This window comes from Procambarus clarkii, chromosome 47, assembly GCF_040958095.1.
Source record: "Procambarus clarkii isolate CNS0578487 chromosome 47, FALCON_Pclarkii_2.0, whole genome shotgun sequence".
NCBI lineage: Eukaryota > Metazoa > Arthropoda > Malacostraca > Decapoda > Cambaridae > Procambarus > Procambarus clarkii.
In genome coordinates, this window is record NC_091196.1 from 20,640,140 (window position 1) to 20,662,816 (window position 22,677).

At 41.0% G+C, this 22,677-nt stretch overlaps 1 protein-coding gene across 8 annotated transcripts in view; it reads right to left on the bottom strand.

Moving 5' to 3' along the window:
• LOC123762940 (uncharacterized) overlaps positions 1 to 22,677 on the bottom strand; it is a 155,000-nt gene that overhangs the window by 34,648 nt on the left and 97,675 nt on the right. For 3 of the 8 annotated variants that reach the window (XM_069302069.1, XM_069302070.1, XM_045749748.2), the window contains exons 3-8: positions 10,800 to 10,956; positions 9,968 to 10,086; positions 5,071 to 5,289; positions 4,750 to 4,864; positions 2,542 to 2,659; positions 410 to 481 (exon numbers count right to left, since the gene is read on the bottom strand). In XM_069302069.1, the coding sequence (XP_069158170.1) occupies positions 410 to 481; positions 2,542 to 2,659; positions 4,750 to 4,864; positions 5,071 to 5,289; positions 9,968 to 10,086; positions 10,800 to 10,956 (800 nt within the window). The remainder of the gene's footprint in view (positions 1 to 409; positions 482 to 2,541; positions 2,660 to 4,749; positions 4,865 to 5,070; positions 5,290 to 9,967; positions 10,087 to 10,799; positions 10,957 to 22,677) is intronic. The other 5 variants (XM_045749753.2, XM_045749749.2, XM_045749752.2 and 2 more) reach the window with 5 other exon arrangements.

Below are 22,677 nucleotides of genomic sequence, written 5' to 3' on the forward strand. Positions count from 1 at the left end.
AATTTGCAATAAAAATGCTAATTACTGCTGCACAATGATAAAAATAGATTTGATGGCTTTGCAACCATATTTGGCAGTGATTCCCATTTTCATAACTGAACATCTGCAATATATTTTATCTTTTTGAGTATTAATTCAAAAGTCAGATATGAATACTGTGAGAAACTGTTAATTGTAGGTTAAGCTTAGACTATTCAAGACAAAATAATCTGCCAGCTGATTAGCCATGGAACTGAGTATGTTTGGTAGTACTGTACAATACTGTACCTGTACATAATTTAATAAGGAACGAAACAAACCACCGTGTTACGGATTTAGTCATATTAAAAATGCACTACCTGCCCTTGTTAATTACAGCTCAGACAGTTCTCAAGCCTCTTTACAATGTGATTTAGATCTTTCCGTGTACCTGGCCCCTCTTGTTGCGCTGTGTTCCGACGAGGGAAGACCGTATTTAAGTCAGGCATAGCCATGTAGCTCCCTGCAATGTATAATGGCATAATCGTTTTTGGAGGGTCTCTCTTAACCAATACTGCCACTATGCACAAGGCTGCACATGTTGACATCATTACTGTTCATTTTCTTGCTGTTAGATGAAGCTCTTCACACATACACTATACAAATGTATATTAAATTTTATAAATTACAGATCCAACTAAATAACTAGCCACAAATGCAGCTACAATAATTAAAATAAGAGGAAAATAAACATTACCCCGTATACCTTTTTCACATACAGAACTAAATTACTTTTCTAACTCGCATTAAACTGTTACATTCTCATTGTTTCTAGTTACAATAGTATTTAAATAAGAAATTTATTACTTTTGGCAGGAACTAGTGAAAGGTCATGCTATTCATATTTTATTATGCTGACCAATTGCTTTTCCACCAATCCAGGAAAGGTGAACTTACTATCTAAAGAATGGATCACTTATGCTTATAAGACCAGGGAAAAATTATCTGAGCTCCATATTTGGCAATAAACATAAAATGAAAAAAACAAAAACAAATATTTATTATAAGGATGCTAAAATACAATCGAGAGGCTCATAATGAATTTAAGTACTGCACAGTATTGCAAATTGGAAAGATAATACTGTATAAGTTTATGATAAAAACCAGTAATATTTTATTCTAAAAAAAATTAAGAGTCCACATTAAAATTAACATAGAAGAGTAATGAATTGAAGCCAGCTGTAATTTTACATCTTAAACATCTATGATCGTGTATTTATGATGCTGCAATGTTATATCAGGTTTATAGTTCTTAAACTCTGTTACATATACAGTACCCTCTGTCACATCTTGACTCATTAGGACCGAGGCTTGAGTGGATATGGATACCACAATTTCACTTCACTACCTTGAATCTTTTTTACTACATTGGATTTTTTCCAAGGTAGGATACTCTGTTCTCTTGGGCAAGATCCTGCTGGTCCCCTGGACTGCGTTATGCAGTCAGAGCAGGTCAACATTCTACATTTGCATATCACTGGTCATCAACTGGCCATCCTGAGGAAGGTTAGTTGTTGGCTTGGGGGATCCTCAATAATCCTAACTGGTTTCCTGTCTCAACATGAGAAGCTATCCTACCCACGTGTCTGGAAGACCCTCCAAATTTTCTGTTGGTGACAATTTATACATCCTCATTTCAATAGTAATACCTCTGAGGTTCACTAATGTACAATTTTAAGTCTGGTAGATTATCCAAGAAGTTTAGCTACACTATGGCACAGTTCAAACAAGTATGCCTGTTGTATTCTACATGAAACTGAAAAAATTCTTCAATGAGACCTAGTGGGATCAAGAATGGCTAAGAAGGAATATAAATTAAATATATACAATATTTTGCAAGATATAAGATGGAGGAATCTAACAACATTTTTAAAACGTTGATAAAGAGCTGGTTCAACAAAACCTGATGGAGATTAACGAAAGAAAAAGCAAAGCTTTGAATGAATACAAAAAGTGCACAAACCCCCAATCTTATCAGAAGTGTAAATATGCTAAGAATAAATAAACCTAGACAAGGAGGCACCAAGCACAAAGTTTTGGAGCATATTTGGAGAGGAACAAAGAATACAGGACACCACAAGCACAGTACTCTTCTTGTAACAAAAATAAGGAAATAAAGATTGTAAAAAGTTGAAGTATAAAGAGAGAGAGAGAGCAAGTGGAATAACAGACAGGTGCGCCACATCTGTGTCACATGGAGCAGATGCCAACAAAAGATACTCCGTTGCATAACACAAGATATCTTACGTATGGTTGGACACTACTCAGTCAAAGGTTTATATAAACATTTACAGTATTGGTATAATATCGAGCTTCAACATCAAAAACATAAAAAAGTTGCATTAGATACTTAAACATATGGTTTTGCAGAAATGTACCAATTACAGTAATCATCAAAATTTGCACTAAACACAGCTGTACCTTCCTGCACATACATATAAATAAATAAAATTAAACATACTTTATATCATATATTTATATTCCATTAAGGTAAATATGAAAACTAAAGTGTTTATTACTTACTTAAAGACTGAAACTTGGACTTTAGGTGCTCCGTAGGTAGGTTTAAAGATCGCAAGAGGAAGACGTACGCATACACTAAGAATATTATTGATCCGATGTACAGGTAAAGATAGAATCCCTGAAAGATATATATACTGTATATAGATATACTGTACAGTACTGTATTACAGCAGTTAAATCAATACAATAGTGACAAAAATCAAACTACTTTAGAGTTACAGCCAAACAATATAAACAGCAATAAATCACACCATTAATCATCGGCTTCACTCCTAATGGCATAATATAATCTTTCATAATTCCTGTAAATTACGACTGTCATGAATAGCTCCAACAATGTTAAAACCAAGTGATATTAACTAAAAATGTATGTAGGACACAGATGCTCCAGTAAGCAAGCATTAACCATTTATAGGCCTGTTTACAAAACCTGGCCTAAATAGATCTCTTGTTTTTCTTACACATTTTCACTACTTTGCACTTATTTGGATTGAATTTCAGCAGCCATTTATCTACACACTCCTAAAGTTTGCTAAGGTCTCCTTGCAGCACCCTACAAGGAGTGCTACAAGCACCCTACAAGGAGTGCTACAAGCACTCTTCAGTTCTTACTTTTCTCATTAACTTTGCATCATCTGCAAACAATGACATGTACAAGCTCACTCCCTCTGCAAGGCCATTTACACAAATTAAAAACAAAACAAAAAAATGGCCCTAGGTGGGGGTTGTATTACTATGGTCGAGTTGGTAATTGTTGGGTTGTTGAATGTGTGTTTAACTTGTGGTGATAGTGAAAATGATTATGCGGCTTAGTGGTGGTTCTAGTGATATTGTGGTGATGGTGGTCTAGTGCTGAAATTATGGTTGGATTGTATTTATGATGGTTGTTACAGTTGTAATGATGGTTGTTATGGCCATGGAGGTGGATGTAGGAATGATTGCTGCATTTATAGTGATTGAGGTAACTGTAGTGGTGGTGAACTAGTCTAGTTGCAAGCCTAGTTGTAGTCTAATGTTTGCCAACTTCCCATACAATGTTATCCTGTTTAAGTGAGCATCTGGTGTTAAAAGATGGTGGGAATATAGTATATTCTTGTACATTTTTTGTAGTTGCTTTTCCCTTAAGGTGAACAGTAATTTCATACAAATCTTTTATCTTGCTTTCCCATCACCATTAACTTTCACTTTAAGACCAAATTCTAACAGCAATTTATCTGCACACTCCTGATATTCGCCAAGATCTTCCTGCAGCTTTTCTCTTCTTATCTTTGAGTCATCTTCAAGCATATAAATGTACTTACTCCTCCTAATAGATCATTTACATAATTTGAATGATCAGTGGTCCTAAGCCCTAAGGGACTCCCCTTTCACCTTTTCTCCAGCCAGAAATATCCTTTCCTCATTATGAGCCTTTGTTTCCCGTTAGGTATGATGAGCAAACTACACAAAATGAAGAAACAATGACGTATCTTCAGCCACGTTATTGTGACTCGCCGTCTTCCTCTTAGGTACTCCTTTATCCATTTCAGTGTCTTTCCTGTTATCCCAACTTCTCTCCATATTGTACACTGGTCATTTGTCAGGAACAGTATCAAAAGCTTTCTGCCAGTTGATGAGGATGCAGTCTATCCTACCCACCTTTCCAATTTACCATATTTTGGCAATTTTTCACAGAATCCAATCAAGTTTGCTAGGCATGATTCTTTTCATTTTGTCTCTTCATTACAAAATTGAGTTTTCAAGTGGTACACTATATTTTTTTGATTAACCTATCCAGAATTTTGCAAAGGATGTATGTTAGTGACACTAGTTGATAATTTTATGTGAACTGTCAATCCCCTTTCCTGAATATTGAAATTACATTTTTTTATATTCAATTTCTGCAAGCCCTCCAGTCTTTAATATTACACCAAAATCCTCTAGTTAGTGTTACTAAGGAATCCTTGCAGTCAATACAAAGCGGCTTACTCAAAATATCACATGGAAAATCAAATATATTTTTATGAAGTTGAAATGGGGCTACATTCTCCAATTTTCATAATACTTTCTGCATAAATTTTAATTTTTTTAATTTGAAGTCAATACTGTATGTTGAAGTGTTTGAGATATAGTACTGAATGAAAACCCATCAGAAGTAAGAAAAATGAAGAAAAAACATACCAAAACAATTTATCACTAATAGGGATACCCAACTATTATAATACTCACATTGTAGAAAGAAATAGGAATGTCATGGGAGATGACCTCTGCTATTGGAAAGGCCATGCCCATCACCACCAGCAGCTTGCCATACAGGGCACTCAGGCACGCGATGAGAGAATCGCTGAGAAGTAAAATTAATAACATATAATAGATAAAAAAAAAAAAAAAGAGAAACTTAAAATTTTATTCGGTATTTCTTAAGACTAGGTATGCTATAGAAACTCAAACTATTGGAATAACAAGCAACAGACATTACTTATAAATCAAATTAATATAGTAAAGACAACTACTATACCAAAGCTCCAAGAACAAGCACTATATACTAACTTTCCTTCCTGCTTCCAGTCCAGCACAGATGGCATCAAACTGTTCCGGGAGCTAGAACGACGAATGGTGTTAGCTCCTAGGGTTTGCTGGAGGTTAGTCTGACTACCTCCTATACGTTTAAACATCTCGTTCATGGAATTTCGACGGGACTTTCTGTACATATTGAAATCAAGTGATGTGTGACGACATTCGGGAAGGTCCATGGCGATCATATTCAACCTGTTGGGAGTAGGGCTGGGACTACCATAGGCTACTACTACTGGAGCTTTGGACTACAATAGTCTTTCTTAGGGGGGTTAGATAACTGTTAGCTTGTTGTTAGTACTGTACAATTATGATTACTGTTAAATAAGGTAAATACTGCACTGATAAAAAGGAAATTACTACTGTGAAGAAATTATGTCAGGGAATTTACCAGGTCTATGGATTCCTAAAAACAAGTAATTTAATATTTCTGAGTTTTGGTTTAACCCTAGGCAAAATCGTGCTTTTCCCACGGACATGACTATGCACAGTCAGGGAGGTCAACATTTGCTCTAGCACAATAGGGATTGTCTAACATTTCTGTCAGGCCATACTGATGCAAGAGAGACTTAGAATTTTTTTTAATCCTGTCTGGAATGACCTCGAAAAGACTTTCAAATAGAATACAGAACTGTACACTCAAAACCCCTTACAAATTCTACTACCTACCTATCTCCTAGAAAATCAATGTCTCTGCAGTCCAGTCTCGGACCAGACCTCCTGGTTAGCAGTCTGGTCAACCAGGCTGTTTGACACCACTGCTCTTGTCTAACATGAATTGCAGCTCAGTTGATCAGGTATCCTTTGGAGGTGTTTTATCAATGCTCTTTGAAAACAGTGAGAGGTCAGTTATGCCTCTTATGTTTAGATGGCAGTGTTGAAAAGTCTTGGTTCTTGAATACTGATGGAACTATCACTTAGCATACCTATTGTACCTCTGATTTTCAACAAGGATATTTTGCAAATCCTGCCATGCCTCCTAGTTCCTTAATGAGTTATTTCTGTGTGCAGATTTGGAACTAGTCCTCCTAATATTTTCCAAGTGTAAATGATTATGTATCTCTCACCTATGCTCTAGAAAATATAGTTTAAGAAATTTTAAACATTCCCAATAATTTAGATAGTTTATTGAATGGATCTCTGCACATTCCCCAGGTCAGCAATTTATGCAGCTTTGAATGGGGCTGTTATTGTGAAACAATATTCCACTCTAGAAACTACTATCACTGGTTTGGCATCTCTTGTTTGAAAGGTTCTTGATTAGCTATTTTTGATGCTAAGATAACAACTAATTATCAAAGGAGCACCTTGCTAATCATTAGTTGGCATGCCTAAAACCATCGCCAGATGTCAGCATCTACATATCATCAAGGTATTCTGAGTCTGCTCATCTAACAATTCTACTGACCACTACAATAACACTTTAGACTAACAATAAAAAATTATGTTGGGCCTAAATGATGCATTTTCCTACCTTATCTTGAGTTGATTTTGGGGCTTAGCATCCCCGCGGCCTGGTCCTCGACCAGGCCTCCATTTTGTTACACACCCCCAGGAAGTAGCCCGTAACAGCTGTCTAACTCCCAGGTACCTATTTACTGCTAGGTAACAGGGGCATCGGGGTGAAAGAAACATTTTGCCTATTTGTCTCCGCCTCCACCGGGGATCGAACCCGGAACCTCAGGATTACGAATCCGAAGCGCTGCCCACCCAGCTGTCAGGCGCCTAATAACATTTTGTTTTGTATGTAAAGTAGCAGGTGGTAGGGCACCTTATTCACCACTTTTGTGCTTCCTCTCATTGACATTATGAGGTCAGGCCAACTAACAACCAGCAGATTGCTCCTTGGAAGTTTCTGATACTAAGTAGCCTTGAAAGTAGTTAAAAGGGAAAAGAGCAAGTCTTTTCGAGATCATTCAGGTCTTGATCGAGAATTCTTCAAGGGAAAAGAGCAAGTCTTTTCGAGATCATTCAGGTCTTGATCGAGAATTCTTCAGTATCTCCCTTGCACGAATAATATCCAACAAGGAAATTTTATATAATTCCGGTTTCACTGGTGTGAAACATTGATATGTTCAAATTGTGTAGTCCTGATCATGTGGGCAACAGAACCTAGTCTATATGAGAATATGGGTGCAGTTCTTAGAAAGGGGACTTTCATCTACATTTAAAACCTAATTTCTAACACTAATTTCTTGGATCTCAGCAATTTCTACTAGCGCCTAAGTATGAAAATTCCTTCCAGCCAGGTGTGATAATTTTGTTTTGGTTATTACTGTAATTAAAACCAATAATAATAATAATAATAATAATAATAATAAATATGATTATGCAACACATTGATTACAAAAGTTAAAAGCTTAGTATAATATAAGTAAAAAAATTAAAGAATGTATCGATACAAATTGAATACAACTCTTGCATTGACAAGAAAAAATACTGTACTCTATATAAATCTTACGTTTATTAGATCAATTATAACACTTCCACAGTAACATAAAGCACAATTTACATTATAAATTTCACTCAACCTGTGATGTATGACTTTTTTGTTAACATAATACAGCAAACAATTCAGTGCAGATTGATATTTTTATTCAGTCCTGTATAACCTAAAATGTTTAATTTTAAAATGGGTAAAAAAAAAAAAAAAGACACATACTGTACAGTATATAAAATATACATAAAATTATATACAAAATATAAACAATTATTAATAATGTATTCTTTACTTATTGCATGGTAACTAAACAGTTTATGTTTAGTGAGTGAGTGAGTAGTTTCATGCATGGGTGAGTGAGAGCATGCATATGAGAGAGGGAGGGAGGGAGGAAGTCAGACTGACAGTCGAAATATGACTGCCAGGGTTTTGTGCACTCAGTTAACTTTTACTCACCAAAATATGTTTGCAGGGAATGAGATCTAGCACCTGGTGCTCCTGTTTCTTAACCACCAATGGTTTCTGTTGTATTTATATTTTAATTTGTGTAAGGACTTGCTTCATTTTTTCCCCCCATAGAAGATTCCTCCTTATAATTTCATTTGGATATGTACTTGTGTACCTTTCTCTTGTTCCAAACAGTGTGGGCTTGAACTATGTTTTCAATAACTCTTAAGTACAGTAACTTGCATGTGTAACCGTGCCCACTATGTGTCATTGTTTTTCCAGGATTGCTAGATTGCAATCTCCTGATTGCTTTCAGTTAACTTTCAGTTTGTAACTTCGGTCATTTACCTCAGCAAGGTCAAGTGGCAAATCTTCTACCTTCTTGATATTTCATATATACTTCAGTATTGGTTTAACATATTTGGTGTACAGTACATTATCTTGAATAACTCTTTGTTGATATTCCTAATAGCTGCTCTTCTATTTGCCAACATTGCATTTGCTGCTTACAATATCCTGTTTATGTGGGTCATTTGCTAGCATTGCCTGTCTCATAGTTTGTGTGTACTGTAGGCATTATCAATGTTCGTTTACCTTTAATCACAAAACCCTACTAATCCTTTGGCTGTAATAGATGTGTACTATCCTTTTATGTGTGAAAGACTCATGATCCTGGTGACATGAATGATCACAGTGTAATTATTAATCTTAAATATTAATCTGAGGAGACCTGGGACGATAAGAAAAAACTGTATGGAGAGGGTTTGATGGGTGTGTGTGCATGCAGGCACACAGGCATTCCCCAACCTCAACCACAGATGCACTCCAGCTCTTCCTGTTTGCAACATTCATGCACACTAATAGCATTTGACTAATTCTGCTTGACAGGAATGATTTTTATTCAGGCACAGAAGGTTAACTTATCTAAGCTTCCATCATGCTGAGGACCTCATTCTCAGTGTTGAAATAAGTACACTGCTTATTTACATAAGAAGTGTCACTGTGGGTCCATTACAACCATGATTGTTGGACAACTGTGTGCTTTACTTATGCAGTGTTGCACGAATACCGCACCAACTCCTCAACTACGCTTACTCAACTTGCACCATTTTCAGCTCTGTGTACACATTTGATTTCCCATTGTCAGGGGACAGTTGCTCAACATCCGGGTAGCAATTTACAGCTAGGTGAACAGTGGCACAAAGTTGTATGGAAATGACCTCAAATGTCTCATCATACGTGTCAAATCAGGGGGGGGGGCCTTTCAGCTGCATGCCTTACATGATCTTCCAACATTATTTATCAATGATGTTCTTCAGTAATTACCCAAGTGTAGTTAAAGGATGGGAACAATGCTCATGGTGTCCCATCTTTCCAGCACTGTCATATAATGCTTTGAAACTATTGATGGTTTTTACCTCTACTGCCTTCTCACTTGTTCCAACTGTCTGTGTAACTGCAGATTTAGCATCATTTTAAGTAACCATGATAGCTAGTGGCAAATGATTCCTAGAAGTGCTTAGCACTTGAGATTGCATAAATTATTCAAGGTTTAGAGAAAATTTATTGTCTTAATGTAAGTCAAACTCAGTAGAATTAACTATATATATGAGTACACCTTATTCTTTTGATCAGCTATTTAGTCTGATCCAGAACCTGTTAGGTGGCCTGACTGGTTTTCATAATGAATACCAGGACAAAAGTATCCCTTCAGTGGCAGTATTGTGTATATTTGTATACACAATATTGAATCTATTGTAAAGTTATTATCTAAGAATAGCTCTGAAGTCTGCGACAATTTGTGGCTAGGATGGACATGATACAAAATGAAAGGATCAGTCGTTTGCCCCCTCAAAAATAAAGTATTCGGACATGACAGGAATATGTTCGTACCAAGAAGTCTACTTGACAGTAAAATCTCAAATACTCTCTCTCTATATATATATATATATAAAAATAATAATAAGAATTGTAAAACTGACTTACGATAATTTGTCAGGCCGTTGTTTCTTTTCTTCTGTGTTATTAGCAGGTGTGGGTGGTGGGGAGGGCAAAGACTGACCATTGAGAACCTGGCCATTGCTGCCTGATGTGTTCACCTGTTGCTGAAACAGTACACACACATTTGGACATAGTGTAAAGCAAGAGTACATATTCTTTGCCAAGTGTACATATTTAAGTATAATGAAGTACAATTCACCTACATACACAAAACATTTTTATTCAAGTGTAAGTATAAAATGAGAAAAATTATAACAAAGTAGGCCTATGGTAGATAATAAAAACATAATATAGGAAAGGCATATACTGTATATTGACCCATGTGAGCTAGTTCAGCCTTACGGGCTATTCATGTCTGTGCCACCTCTTGGGTGGCTTAATCTTCACCAATCACTCAATCTTGTTCTGCCGACAGATCCCCGAGCTGAAATTCAGCCCTGGAAAGCTAAAGTCCTGCTCGCGGCTTCCAGGTTATGTACCATACAACAATCTCATTATTTGCGCGAATATCTTCACTTGGACATCCCTGCGGAACGGCGGGAAAAGTACTATACCAACCCCTTCGGGTAAAGTCCTTAATTCCCAGACACGAGGCTACAACATGCTTCATATTAGGTTCTAGACCTTACAGCGGGTCTACATGAAGTAGCCCGCCCGGCTTAGAAAGCAGGTCACTCAGTACCTTAATAACTTTCAACTAGAACGTGAACACTTATTGAAACTGTACTTTTAGGGTAGCATTTAAACCGTGGCTTTACAAGAATGCAAGAACTCTTGTATATATAAGAAAAGAAAAGAAGAGAACTGTGATACTCACGGTGGGTATGTCAGTGGGCGGCTTGTCGGCGGGAGTCTTGGCGGCGGTGGAGGTTTCGTTCTCGGTGGAGACTACGATGTGTGGGGTGTTGGGCGAGGCCGGCACGTTGCTGCTCCCGGGGGCCTCGCTCGCCTGTCCCCCGTGCACCCCAACCCATCTGCAACAAACATTAGTTGTTCATATCATAGTGCTGATACATACGCTATAACCACACTTTTGTAAACTGTCTACTCAACGCTTCTTTATTACAAGACTGAAATGGGTGATGGTTGGACGAGGGCAGCATTATGGGAGAGGGTATATCAGGGTAGAGGGTCTTGAAACAAATAAACATAAACCCACACATTAACCGATGATATATATGACGACCCTTCTCTCCACTCGGGTATATGATTTAAGACCATTTGTACCTTCTGTAATCTTACGGGCTATTCATGCCCGTGCCACCTCTTCGGTGGCTTAATAATTATCACTTTCGCGCTCTCGGCGTTCAAAAAAAAATCATACGTAAGACCGAAAAAGTGTACACTCTTTTGACTGTCCTGACAATAATTGAAGGCGCACGTATTTAAATTTGGTATCACTGTGTTCGCAATAAAATTGTCTATAAGAACATACCTATAAAATGCCGCCAAAGCATAAGGACTATCAATACCAAATAAAAAACTATTCAGATCACTCGCCGAGAGCGCCAAACAGCAACAAAATGTTTCCACTTTCTTAATGGTTGCGAAGCCTACAGTTGTCCTACATCGCTAACTGTGGTATCATTGGAATCGCAATAAAATTCTCTACACGGACATATGCATATAAATATAGATTCAATGTCGTAGCCCACCCAAAACAGTGTGGGAAGTGGCCGAAGTGTTACCCGCGGCGGCATATCGGCGAAACTCGCTTTGAAAAGTGTATATTCAATTCACTGTCCTGACTTTATTTGTCGATGTATGTATTTCATTTTTGTACCAATGTGCTCGCAATAGAATGTTCTATAAGAACATAAGTATTAAAGGTCACATAAGGATGCGTTCGACCGGCAACATATATAAAAACTACGTCGATTATACTCGTCGTGTCAATAATACAATTGTTTTACCACGATGATTCACTGCCACGACGTTCTCTTTAATAAGCTGTGCGGCTATTAGAGAAAACGTAAATTTAAAAAACGTAAAGTGTTTATTAATATTCATCCATCAATTAATCTTTGTCATAATTTTTGCGCTACCTCTCACAGGATAAATATAAACAAACTAGGTGCCACTGGTGATAACATCACTCCGTCCATCCTGGACCATTGTTAAATCCTTGATAATTGTCCAGAAGATCAGAACCTATATATACCTTGGAGTTACCTTGCATTGATTTTGGGGATCAACGTCTACGCGGCCCGGTCTCCGACCAGGCTGGTTGCTGGAAAGGTCAACTAGGCTGATGAACGCGGCTGCTCGCAGCCTGACGTATGAATCAGTCTGGTTGATCAGGTATCCTATGGAGGTGTTTTCATGTCGAGTACATATGGTATACTCGATATGGCTTATTGAGTACAGTATATGGTACCATTTTCCCATCTCTAATGTGCTGATTTTTAATTTATATAACTTATGAGAGATTAAGTCAAACGAAACAAAAAGTTAGTAATTTGGAGAATTATTATTTAACAAAGTTACTATCTGGAGATATAGTATCACCTTTTGACTTATTTATCTTGGCAATAACATGCGTCTCTAAGACTAGTCTTTAAGACCCTGATCCCACCAAGGCAAGGCACGCCCCCCCCCCTCCTCCCGATACGCATATTCATACTCTATACTAGTGATATCTTTGTTTATTATAAATGTAATATCAAGATGTACGATAATTTATCGAGTGTAACTAGGAATGAACGGTGCCAAGAGCTTATTCTCGGTCCTACTTGTGTCTATGTATGGAGTCTTCTATACACGTCCCATTGAAATAAGTGTGGTATCACTCCTGCCCAACCAGTTTGACTGGACGGTAGAGCGAGTCTCGCTTCATGCAGGTCGGCGTTCACTCCCCGACGGTCCAAGTGGTTGGGCACCATTAGTTTCCCCGGTCTCATCCAAAATCCTAATCTCTTTTAAAATTAAAAATCTTCTCTGGGAGAAAGGCATAACTGTACAATCAGAGCCTTTGTCGTTCCTGAGATGACGCTAATTAAATATAACAGGGAAGCAGATACTTTGTTTTGAGACAAGCCGCCTAAGGCTCCTGTACTTTGTTAGAATGCAGATAACGAATGAAAGTGAGCGAGAAAAAGAAAGAGAGAGAGAGATACTGCATGACCAATGATGTATTATGTTCAGAGATAGTTCTGTAACTGTCATAGGTCAATATCACTGTTCCGAGGAGTGCAGATGTTACAACTAACTTTGGCACATATTAGCTCAGGTATGCAGGTGTTGTGAGCGAGTGTGTGTGGCACAAGTCAGCCCCGTTTAACTTCCACAAGCAATACCATGTGGCTACGGGCTCACCATAGCCCGTGCTACTTGGAACCTTTGTTCCGAGTAGCTGAATCTAAACCAACAACAAGAGCAACCAGCACCATGTGGCAGGAAGGCGTTGTCCTCCAGTGACAAGCTGGCATTACATGAACACATTGTTTCCCGTCACGAAGGGGGTCAAGCCCGGCCACACCCGCACCGTTCTCACGGAGCCCCCACCATGCTGCCATTTCCTTGTCTATACAAGCACTTCTCTAAATGAAGTTATTGGCAACCGTATCTCTGGCTTCAATACGCTATATTATTTTGATAAAAAATACTCAAGTGACAAACCCTGTATTAGGTATATATTATAAGAGCTCTCGTATTCGTGTCGGAGAATCATCTGAGCAACTCGAGGCGCTCTCAGCAATTTAGACGTTTAGCTATATATAAGCGAGCAGTAAAATATCTCCCAGGTGAGTTACGGGCTCACCATAGCCCGTGCTACTGGAACTTGTTCCGAGTAGCTGAATCTACAACAACAACAGCATATCTCCCAGCAGTTTAGAGCTGGGATCTCTCTCTCCTGACTTAGAATGTGATGTAAAGAGATTATAGTTTTCCAAAATGTATGCCTTACGGAACCGTCGCTGGTGTCGCATCCCGCTATTTTCCTTGCCAATTGCAAGAAAAATATTTTCCTTGGAAGGCGATTTGCCTTGTAATCATATTTTTCAACTCGTCCTCAGAGAGCTTAATACGCAAAGATGTAATAACTGATTAAATTTTAACTCGTCCTCATACTAAATGTACAATATCTGTAAGCTAGAAATAACATACAAAATCATGATTTTTTATAAAATATACAAGCACTGGAAATATACGTGTTTCTGGACTAACTAGAACAAGTATGTTGCCGAGGGGGGTGGGGGGGGGGGGCGCAAGTCTATACTCATATGGTTCAATTACACACACACACGCACGCTTGTTACAAATGGCTGCCTTCTTCAAACAAAAATTCTCTTCATGACGACGGCGGCGGCGTAACTCTACAGGAAGAAGGAAAAGTTCAAGCCAATGGAGTAGAATAGAGCAGAGGACACTTGGGGTTCGGGGGGGGGGGGCACACCTTGATGAACGACAGTGTAGGCAGACCAGGGGGGCTGCGGGAGAGGGTGAAGGGCAGGGGGGCGGCGAGAAGGAGCCAGATAAGTGGATCAAATAACCGGATCTCAAAACTTGCCTCTTCCCTAACGCAAACACCCCCCACCCCCCGTCTCCCCGGTACCAAAACACACAACGCCACAGAGTATGTGAAACTGACTGACATGAGGACAGTTTTTAGGAATCTTGGTATGGAAGCATTCAGAACACTACGCCTCCAACGTGAGACCAGTTTTAATTTCTAGTACGCACACCAGCGGCATGTAGCCCCCCTACTCCAAGAACCATTCAAGACAAATTTAAAAGGTCTCAGAGCGACGTACGACAGGGGATAGGGTACGATAGGGTGGACCAAGCTCTCACAAGTCGAGTCTGGCCTCGGGCCGGGCTTGGGGAGTAGAACAACTCCCAGAACCCCATCAAGCAGGTAACAAAGAGAGGGTAGCACACTAGACGCATATAAATTGACACGTTGGAAAATCAGGAAATGTTTACAATAACAATACAATGAGAGAACATGTATGAAAGTCGAAACCCAAATGGGTAATAGTCTATAAATGTGACAAAATACTTCTTAAAACGTAACAGTAATTAGGAAATTTAATTAAACTGACAAGAGAGTAGATGAAGTCAACTCTACACAATTTAACAAGTATACATGATAGGATAAATGTTGGTCGTTGGTCAGGAACCATTACCTGGAGCGTTGACACCTGGGAAGGTAAGGTCCAAGAGCTCAAACTCGATCCTGAAGACACAAAGAGGCAAGATGAAATAGGCGATTACTTACACACACACACACAATAGATGTCATACTTGGTCTATTACTGTTGTGATTGCAACTGCTCTCATTAATATTACACCCAATACATTATACTACCATTTGACGATATATTACCAAAACAGGCATATATATACATCAATGACATAGGTGAGAATATTACAAATCGCATCATCAAATTTGTAGGCGATACAAAACTGTATAGTACAGTGGGAAGTGAAAATATATTGAGACCTTACAGAGAGATCTACATGAACTCCAAAAATGGCCAGAAAACTGGCAAATGGTTTTTAATGTCGACACATGCAAAACCTTGCATGTGCGACATAACAATCCACGTCACAACTACCTAATTAACAACACTACCTTACAACAGCCTGATGAAGAAAACGACCTTGGAGTCAGAATCCATCATTCACTGAAAGTTGCACAAGTGGAAGCGGCAGAAAAAAAATCTAACCAAATCCTAGGAATAATCAAGAGTACCTTTGCGGAAAAGAAGGTACAATCGTTCAACTGTACGAGTCTCCGGTGCGCGGGGCCACCTGGATTATTGCATCCAGGCATGGAGACCTCACCTTCGGAAAGACACAGATAGCTACAATGGAGAAGGTGCAACACCGGGCAACAAAAATAATTCGTGAGCTAAGTCATCTCTCGTATCAGGAACGGTTGAGGGCCACAGGCCTAACAACGCTGCCAACCTGGCATGACAGGGCGGATCTCATTAAAAATTAAAATACTGAATAATTTGGAGGATGTTGATCCGGACAATTTCTTCAACAGGTCTTTTGTAACACGAACGAGGAGCACCGGTTTCAAACTCAAGCCACAATGGCTAAGAACAGTAAATGCTTTTTTTTCGCCAATTTGGTTATAAACCAGTGGAACCGCCTACCCGCCGAAGCCGTATATGCCAAAACTCTGTTGTGTTTTAAAATACAACTGAAAAGATCAGGGTAAATGAGGGGGGGGGGACCTTTGACAAGCCGCCGGCTTCCGTTGTGTCGGCCTTGTAAGCACACTGAGGAGAGTACAAACATAATTCTAATTATAATAAATAATAATAATAATAATTTATTTAGGAACACTACATACATAGTTGCAGAGTTCCAGTACAAACATTCTGTTTGATTTAAAGATAGAGGTAGTACATACAATACCTAAAGCCACTAGTACGCACAGCGTTTCGGGCAAGTGCCCGAAATTAATATGAAGCAAAGCATAAACACGTGAACAAATACACAGGCACACACACACACATGAACAAATACACACACACACACACACATGAACAAATACACACACACACAGACACACACAGACACACACGGCCACAAGGGAGGGGCACATATTAGACCTCGCCCCGTCACAAAAAAAAAGTTAACCTACACTGTAAAGACTCGTTGGCTTCCCTGTGGCTGACGATGGCCTCCCAGCCAGGTGGTGTTGCCACGGCAACATCCCCCACACCACCCTCCCACACCACACACCACTCCCACAACACCACTCCCACACCACCCTCCCACACCACACACCACTCCCACAACACCACTCCCACAACACCACTCCCACACCACCCTCCCACACCACACACCACTCCCACAACACCTGCTCATCTACCATGTACTATATGATTATCTGCGCCTTCATCACATGCTAACTTTGACCCCCCCCCCCCCCGCTCCTCTTCACCAGTCTCTCCCTAGCAGTCTTATTTTACTTACATTTTAAATATTCTCTGAAATACCAAGGGGGCCCAAGTTTTTGTTTCTGCCACGGACGTGTTCATTCATTTACAATGAATATGTAACATGTATACATTTGATTGTGTCCTCTATGGACAGTGTTAGAGGTCTGTGAGGCATTATATAGTGTAGCGAGTTACTGAGGGCTCAACCATAGAGTACAAGTATGTGTACAAGTACAATTAAAGTACTTGTACACATACCGAATAGCCATTAGGCACAGTGCCTAGGGCCTACAGTACTGGGGGGGGCAACACGAAAAATAAAACGATAACTTTTATTCCCAATTTTTTACAGGATATTATTAAAATTGATATTAAGATACTATTGTCCATGTATTAATCCTAATAGTTATCTTAGATGATTTCGGGGCTTAGTGTCCCCGCGGGCCCGGTCCTCGATCAGGCCTACATCCCCCAGGAAGCAGCCCGTGATAGCTGACTAACTCTCAGGTACCTATTTACTGCTAGTAACAGGGGCATCAGGGTGAAAAAAAAACTCTGCCCATTGTTTCTCGCCGGCGCCCGGGATCGAACCCGGGACCATAGGATCACGTGTCCAGTGTTCTGTCCGCTCAGCCACCGGCTCCCACAGGCACATAACATAGTATATTTGTTACTTTATTATTTTCTATAATATTGTATTTAGGCCTATTCTGGCCTAAATACAAAATAGTAGGTACTAACTTGTTTTAATAGTGAATATGCTATCAAATATGGCCCCATATCTTCGAGGTGCCTAAGGTCTACGAAGATCTTAATCCGCCCCTGAGTGTATAAGATCAAATTACAATTAAATTATATATATTACATAAATGCTCCGTTACATAGTAAATTTTGGGTACAGGTCAAACATGTCAATTGTTTCAGTATTTGGATAATATTTACAGAGTTCAGCATATATCAACGAAAGGTGTGGAATGTCAATCAATATGTGACACTAGAAAGTGAAGGGACGACGACGTTTCGGGCCATTCTCAAGTCGATTGTGTCACAAGTCACTGCAAGCCATTCTCAAGTCACAATCGACTTGAGAATGATCCAGGACGGACCGAAACGTCGTCGTCCCTTCACTTTCTAGTGTGTGGTTTGATCAACATTTTTCAACCACGTTATTGTGACTCCTCTATATGTGACATTTTACGATATAATGTTCAAAAGAATGCATATTTTCTCTCACAGAGTTAACACTGTATTCGACACTCGAGTTTTGAGAACATTGCCAAGCACGTCTGTACCCCGGGCCAAATTGTGTTCAGCGAATTATACTTTTGAAGCAAAACTGGCAGAGCCCAAGATGTGGTAGCCGATTTGGGAGGACTGGCCAGACATTTGCCGGCACGTCTTCAACGTGGAGGGCTTCCCTCAGCCCATCCTCCTCCCTGACAGCCCAGGAAATTCAAGGGTAGACAACTCACTCATTCACTCTCTAACATAAGCCTTACTAGTGCCTGTGTAGTGATGGTGATTAAATAACGCCACATTAGCACGGGGGTTACGAAACGTCACTGGTGCGGTTGTACGAAATATTCAAATAGGACTCCACTATACAAACTGTTAATGAATTACGTTCAAATATTACCTTGCCTCAGAGAAAATCAACGAAATAAAGTAACGATTGAAGTTTGTGAATATTTTATTATAGCCTATGCATTTCGTAGTCCTAAGGGCCAGGGTTCGATCCCCGGCAGACGCAGATACAAATGGGACAGTTTCTGTCACCCTAGTGCCCTTGTTCACCTAGCAGTAAATAGGTACCTGGGAGTTAAGACAGCTGTTACGGGCGGCTTCCCGGGTGTACTCACCTAGTTGTAATTGCGGGGGTTGAGCTATGGCTCATTGGTCCATTGAGTGTGTGTGTGTAATTACCTAAGTGTAGTTACAGGATGAGAGCTACGCTCGTGGTGTCCCGTCTACCCAGCACTCTTGTCATATAACGCTTTGAAGCTACTGACGGTTTTGGCCTCCACCACCTTATGTGTGTGTGTGTGTGTGTGTGTGTGTGTGTGTGTGTGTGTGTGTGTGTGTGTGTGTGTGTGTGTGTGTGTGTGTGTGTGTGTGTAAGACATGTAATGGACATAATAGAGGAAAAATAAAACTATTAGAAAGGCGGGGTTCAAGAGCTAATAACTACTCTGCAGATGCAAATAGTAAATACACATGAACACTGGCTTAAACACCCACACACACACACCCACATACCCCCACACACATACCCCCACACACACACCCACACACAGCCCCCAAGCAAGAGACGCAGCAGCACCTACTGAGCCTCGGCACACAGGATACAGTTTCTGGGGGCGAACTCGTCAGCACAGTGGAAGTGATTGAAGTGCGGCTGCCGAGCCTTCTTCCTGAAGACCATCATGGCGGAGCTTCTTGAACCAAGGAAGCCACAGGAGTCTATATTCGAAGTTGGTTAAGAGTCGTACAGTATACTGGAGTGTCTTATAATTCCTGGAATGTCCAATACGCACCGGACCAGTTCGCTAGACTGAAAGGTTTACAGGACCAATCAGTAGGAGGCTGTAGCTGTTATCCGGACTATACTACCAGGATAACTTTACACGGACTCACGGCGGATCACTCACAATACTCATACTTTAACTCACAAAGGCGGCTGAGTTTTGTTTACATCACATATTCTCAGTGGAAACGGTCATGTTTGTTCTAGAGTAATATGAAGTACTCGGAGAAACGGTGTCAAATTATTAAAATTTGTTGTTTTTGTTTTAGATTAGGTTACTCTGAACAAAATTTCCATGTAGCACGGGCTATAGTGAGCCCGTAAACATACTTGAGTTTTTAAGACTACTCTTCTTGCGTCCTTACGGGCTACTCATGCACGTGCCGCCTCTGGGATGGCTTAATCTTCATCAATCTTCTTGCGTCAGTAAAAAATCCATCACTCATCACTGTCGTTAAGAGAGAGGCGAGAACGACGCGGCGTGCCGGGGAGAGTCATCGCCCTCATCAACCGCCCGTTGTCTCATACACCACCAGATAATCCGGCACCAATTACACGCTACCGTATTCAACGCACCCAACACCTGTCTGAACACACCGGCGTGCCAGCGAATCCGACACGCGTGAGGCTGGTAGTAACACCGCTGTCACTCTCCCCAACCTCACTGTTCCAGACGCCCAGACTTGCTCCACTCCCCGCAATGCACCTCCAACTCCTCCTCCTCCTCCATCCCCCCGTCCAGGGGACGTTACTAGGGCGGTCTGCCACATGCCTGCAGGTGGTGCCCCATCCTCCCCCCCCCTTACCCCCTGCAGAGCCTCGCCCAGCCAGTCGACACACCTTTGTCAGGTTTATATCGTACAGTTATCTCATTCTGTTGTACGTCAGGAGAACGAAGGAGGACCACCACCTCGCTATCCTTCAGATAGTCTCACCCAACGCGCCAGGCCTTCCCCATCCATCCACCTCCCCCTCTAACCTCACCCCCAGCCACACACCTGTTTACCCGTGGGTTACCGGTTGATGATCTCGAGAGTTCTACTCCGGCAGCCTGGTGACTTACCGTGTCTGTGCGGTCGTTTGCCTTCGTACCCAAAAGGCCCACAGCCATCACAGCCAGACTAATCCAGCAGAAACATGTCCAGTTCTATCTAGAAAACTTCTACTTTTTGACAAAATTGTTTGCCACCTTGGTAACACCTGCATAAACTCTAGGCACTGTAGCCAACTACCTTGAAAATACATAATTCAGTTTACGGAATTATTAAAACCAATATACTTGGTTAATATACTGGACTGACCCCTTCATGAGCGCTGGTCTCTTGCAGACCTTGGAAGGATGTCCAACATCATAATAAACATGTTTATGATAAATGTTTTGACATATTATCATTCATATTGGGCACTTGTACCAGACTACCGTGGATGTAAACAGTTCATAATGACTGTGGGCGTGGATCGCCCAATTCTCCTGTGTTCCAGAGAGACCGGGGATGGCCAGTTCTATATTGGGTAGCGGTTAGTTGCCTAGTTGTTGTTGTTGTTGTTTAAGATTCAGCTACTGGGAACAAAACGTTGCAAGTAGCACGGGCTATGGTGAGCCCGTAGTGGACTTTACCTGGCACAGGAGTGGTGCTGTAACTAGGGTTTGTGTAGTTGCCTAGAGATTCTTCCCTTTTTAAGGCTAGTCCAACAGCGCAGTTGATAGAGCGACTGTCTCCCAGGCCGGAGGTCGGGCGTTCGAGGGTCCAAGTGCTCAATGTGATAAAATGTTACATCCATATTAGTGTGGCAAATATATCTATTTATTTATTTTACACATTTACATAGTGAAACAGTCATCGAGAAATTCGGAATCAGGAAACTGTCCCTTTAGTAAAATTACCTCGTCGGCTCGATGTGCGAAAAAAATACACGCTTATAAATGATAGATGATTGATAAAGATTAAGCCAGCTAAGAGGTGGCACGGGCATGAATATCCCGTAACTTAAATGATAGGGTCAAGTGTTCCTTATACTGTATACCAAAAGGTCCACGTGTATTACCCCCCCCCCCCACACACACACAGGTCCGAGCAGACACCACTCAAGGGACGGGGGAGGGGGGGTTGTTTTGTCAAGACTTTAACTACAGTAACTCTCAGCTGGGAAAATAGGTTCCAGTAACATTAAACCAACGAAGGATCACTGTAATTGGCGGGAAACCAACGTTGATTTAATACTACATTAACGTTGTTCGTCCATATTTCCCCGAGGGGCAAATATATAGCTACATGAATGTTGTCAAAAACAAATGACATGCACCAAACTGCTTTTGAATGTCATGATCACTAGTTGCTGATTTTTTTTTGTTCCAGCTGGGGGACCTGGCCCGCGACACTCCCCCATAATGATAACCTGACTAACAGGTGGTGTCTCTAGCGGCAGCTGGCATTCCTGCATGTCAAGTGGAGCCCGGGTAGAGCACGTGAACGTTGCAGGAGCCTAGCGCGTGTCCTTACAACCACCACAATCAGCGGTTCCTACGTTGCGGGAGCCTAGCGCGTGTCCTTACAACCACCACAATCAGCGGTTCCTACGTTGCAGGAGCCTAGCGCGTGTCCTTACAACCACTACAATCAGCGGTTCCTACGTTGCAGGAGCCTAGCGCGTGTCCTTACAACCACTACAATCAGCAGTTCCTACGTTGCAGGAGCCTAGTGCGTGTCCTCACAACCACTACAATCAGCAGTTCCTACGTTGCAGGAGCCTAGCGCGTGTCCTTACAACCACTACAATCAGCAGTTCCTACGTTGCAGGAGCCTAGCGCGTGTCCTTACAACCACTACAATCAGCAGTTCCTACGTTGCAGGAGCCTAGCGCGTGTCCTTACAACCACTACAATCAGCAGTTCCTACGTTGCAGGAGCCTAGTGCGTGTCCTCACAACCACTACAATCAGCAGTTCCTACGTTGCAGGAGCCTAGCGCGTGTCCTTACAACCACTACAATCAGCAGTTCCTACGTTGCAGGAGCCTAGCGCGTGTCCTTACAACCACTACAATCAGCAGTTCCTACGTTGCAGGAGCCTAGTGCGTGTCCTTACAACCACTACAATCAGCAGTTCCTACGTTGCAGGAGCCTAGTGCGTGTCCTTACAACCACTACAATCAGCAGTTCCTACGTTGCAGGAGCCTAGCGCGTGTCCTTACAACCACTACAATCAGCAGTTCCTACGTTGCAGGAGCCTAGCGCGTGTCCTTACAACCACTACAATCAGCAGTTCCT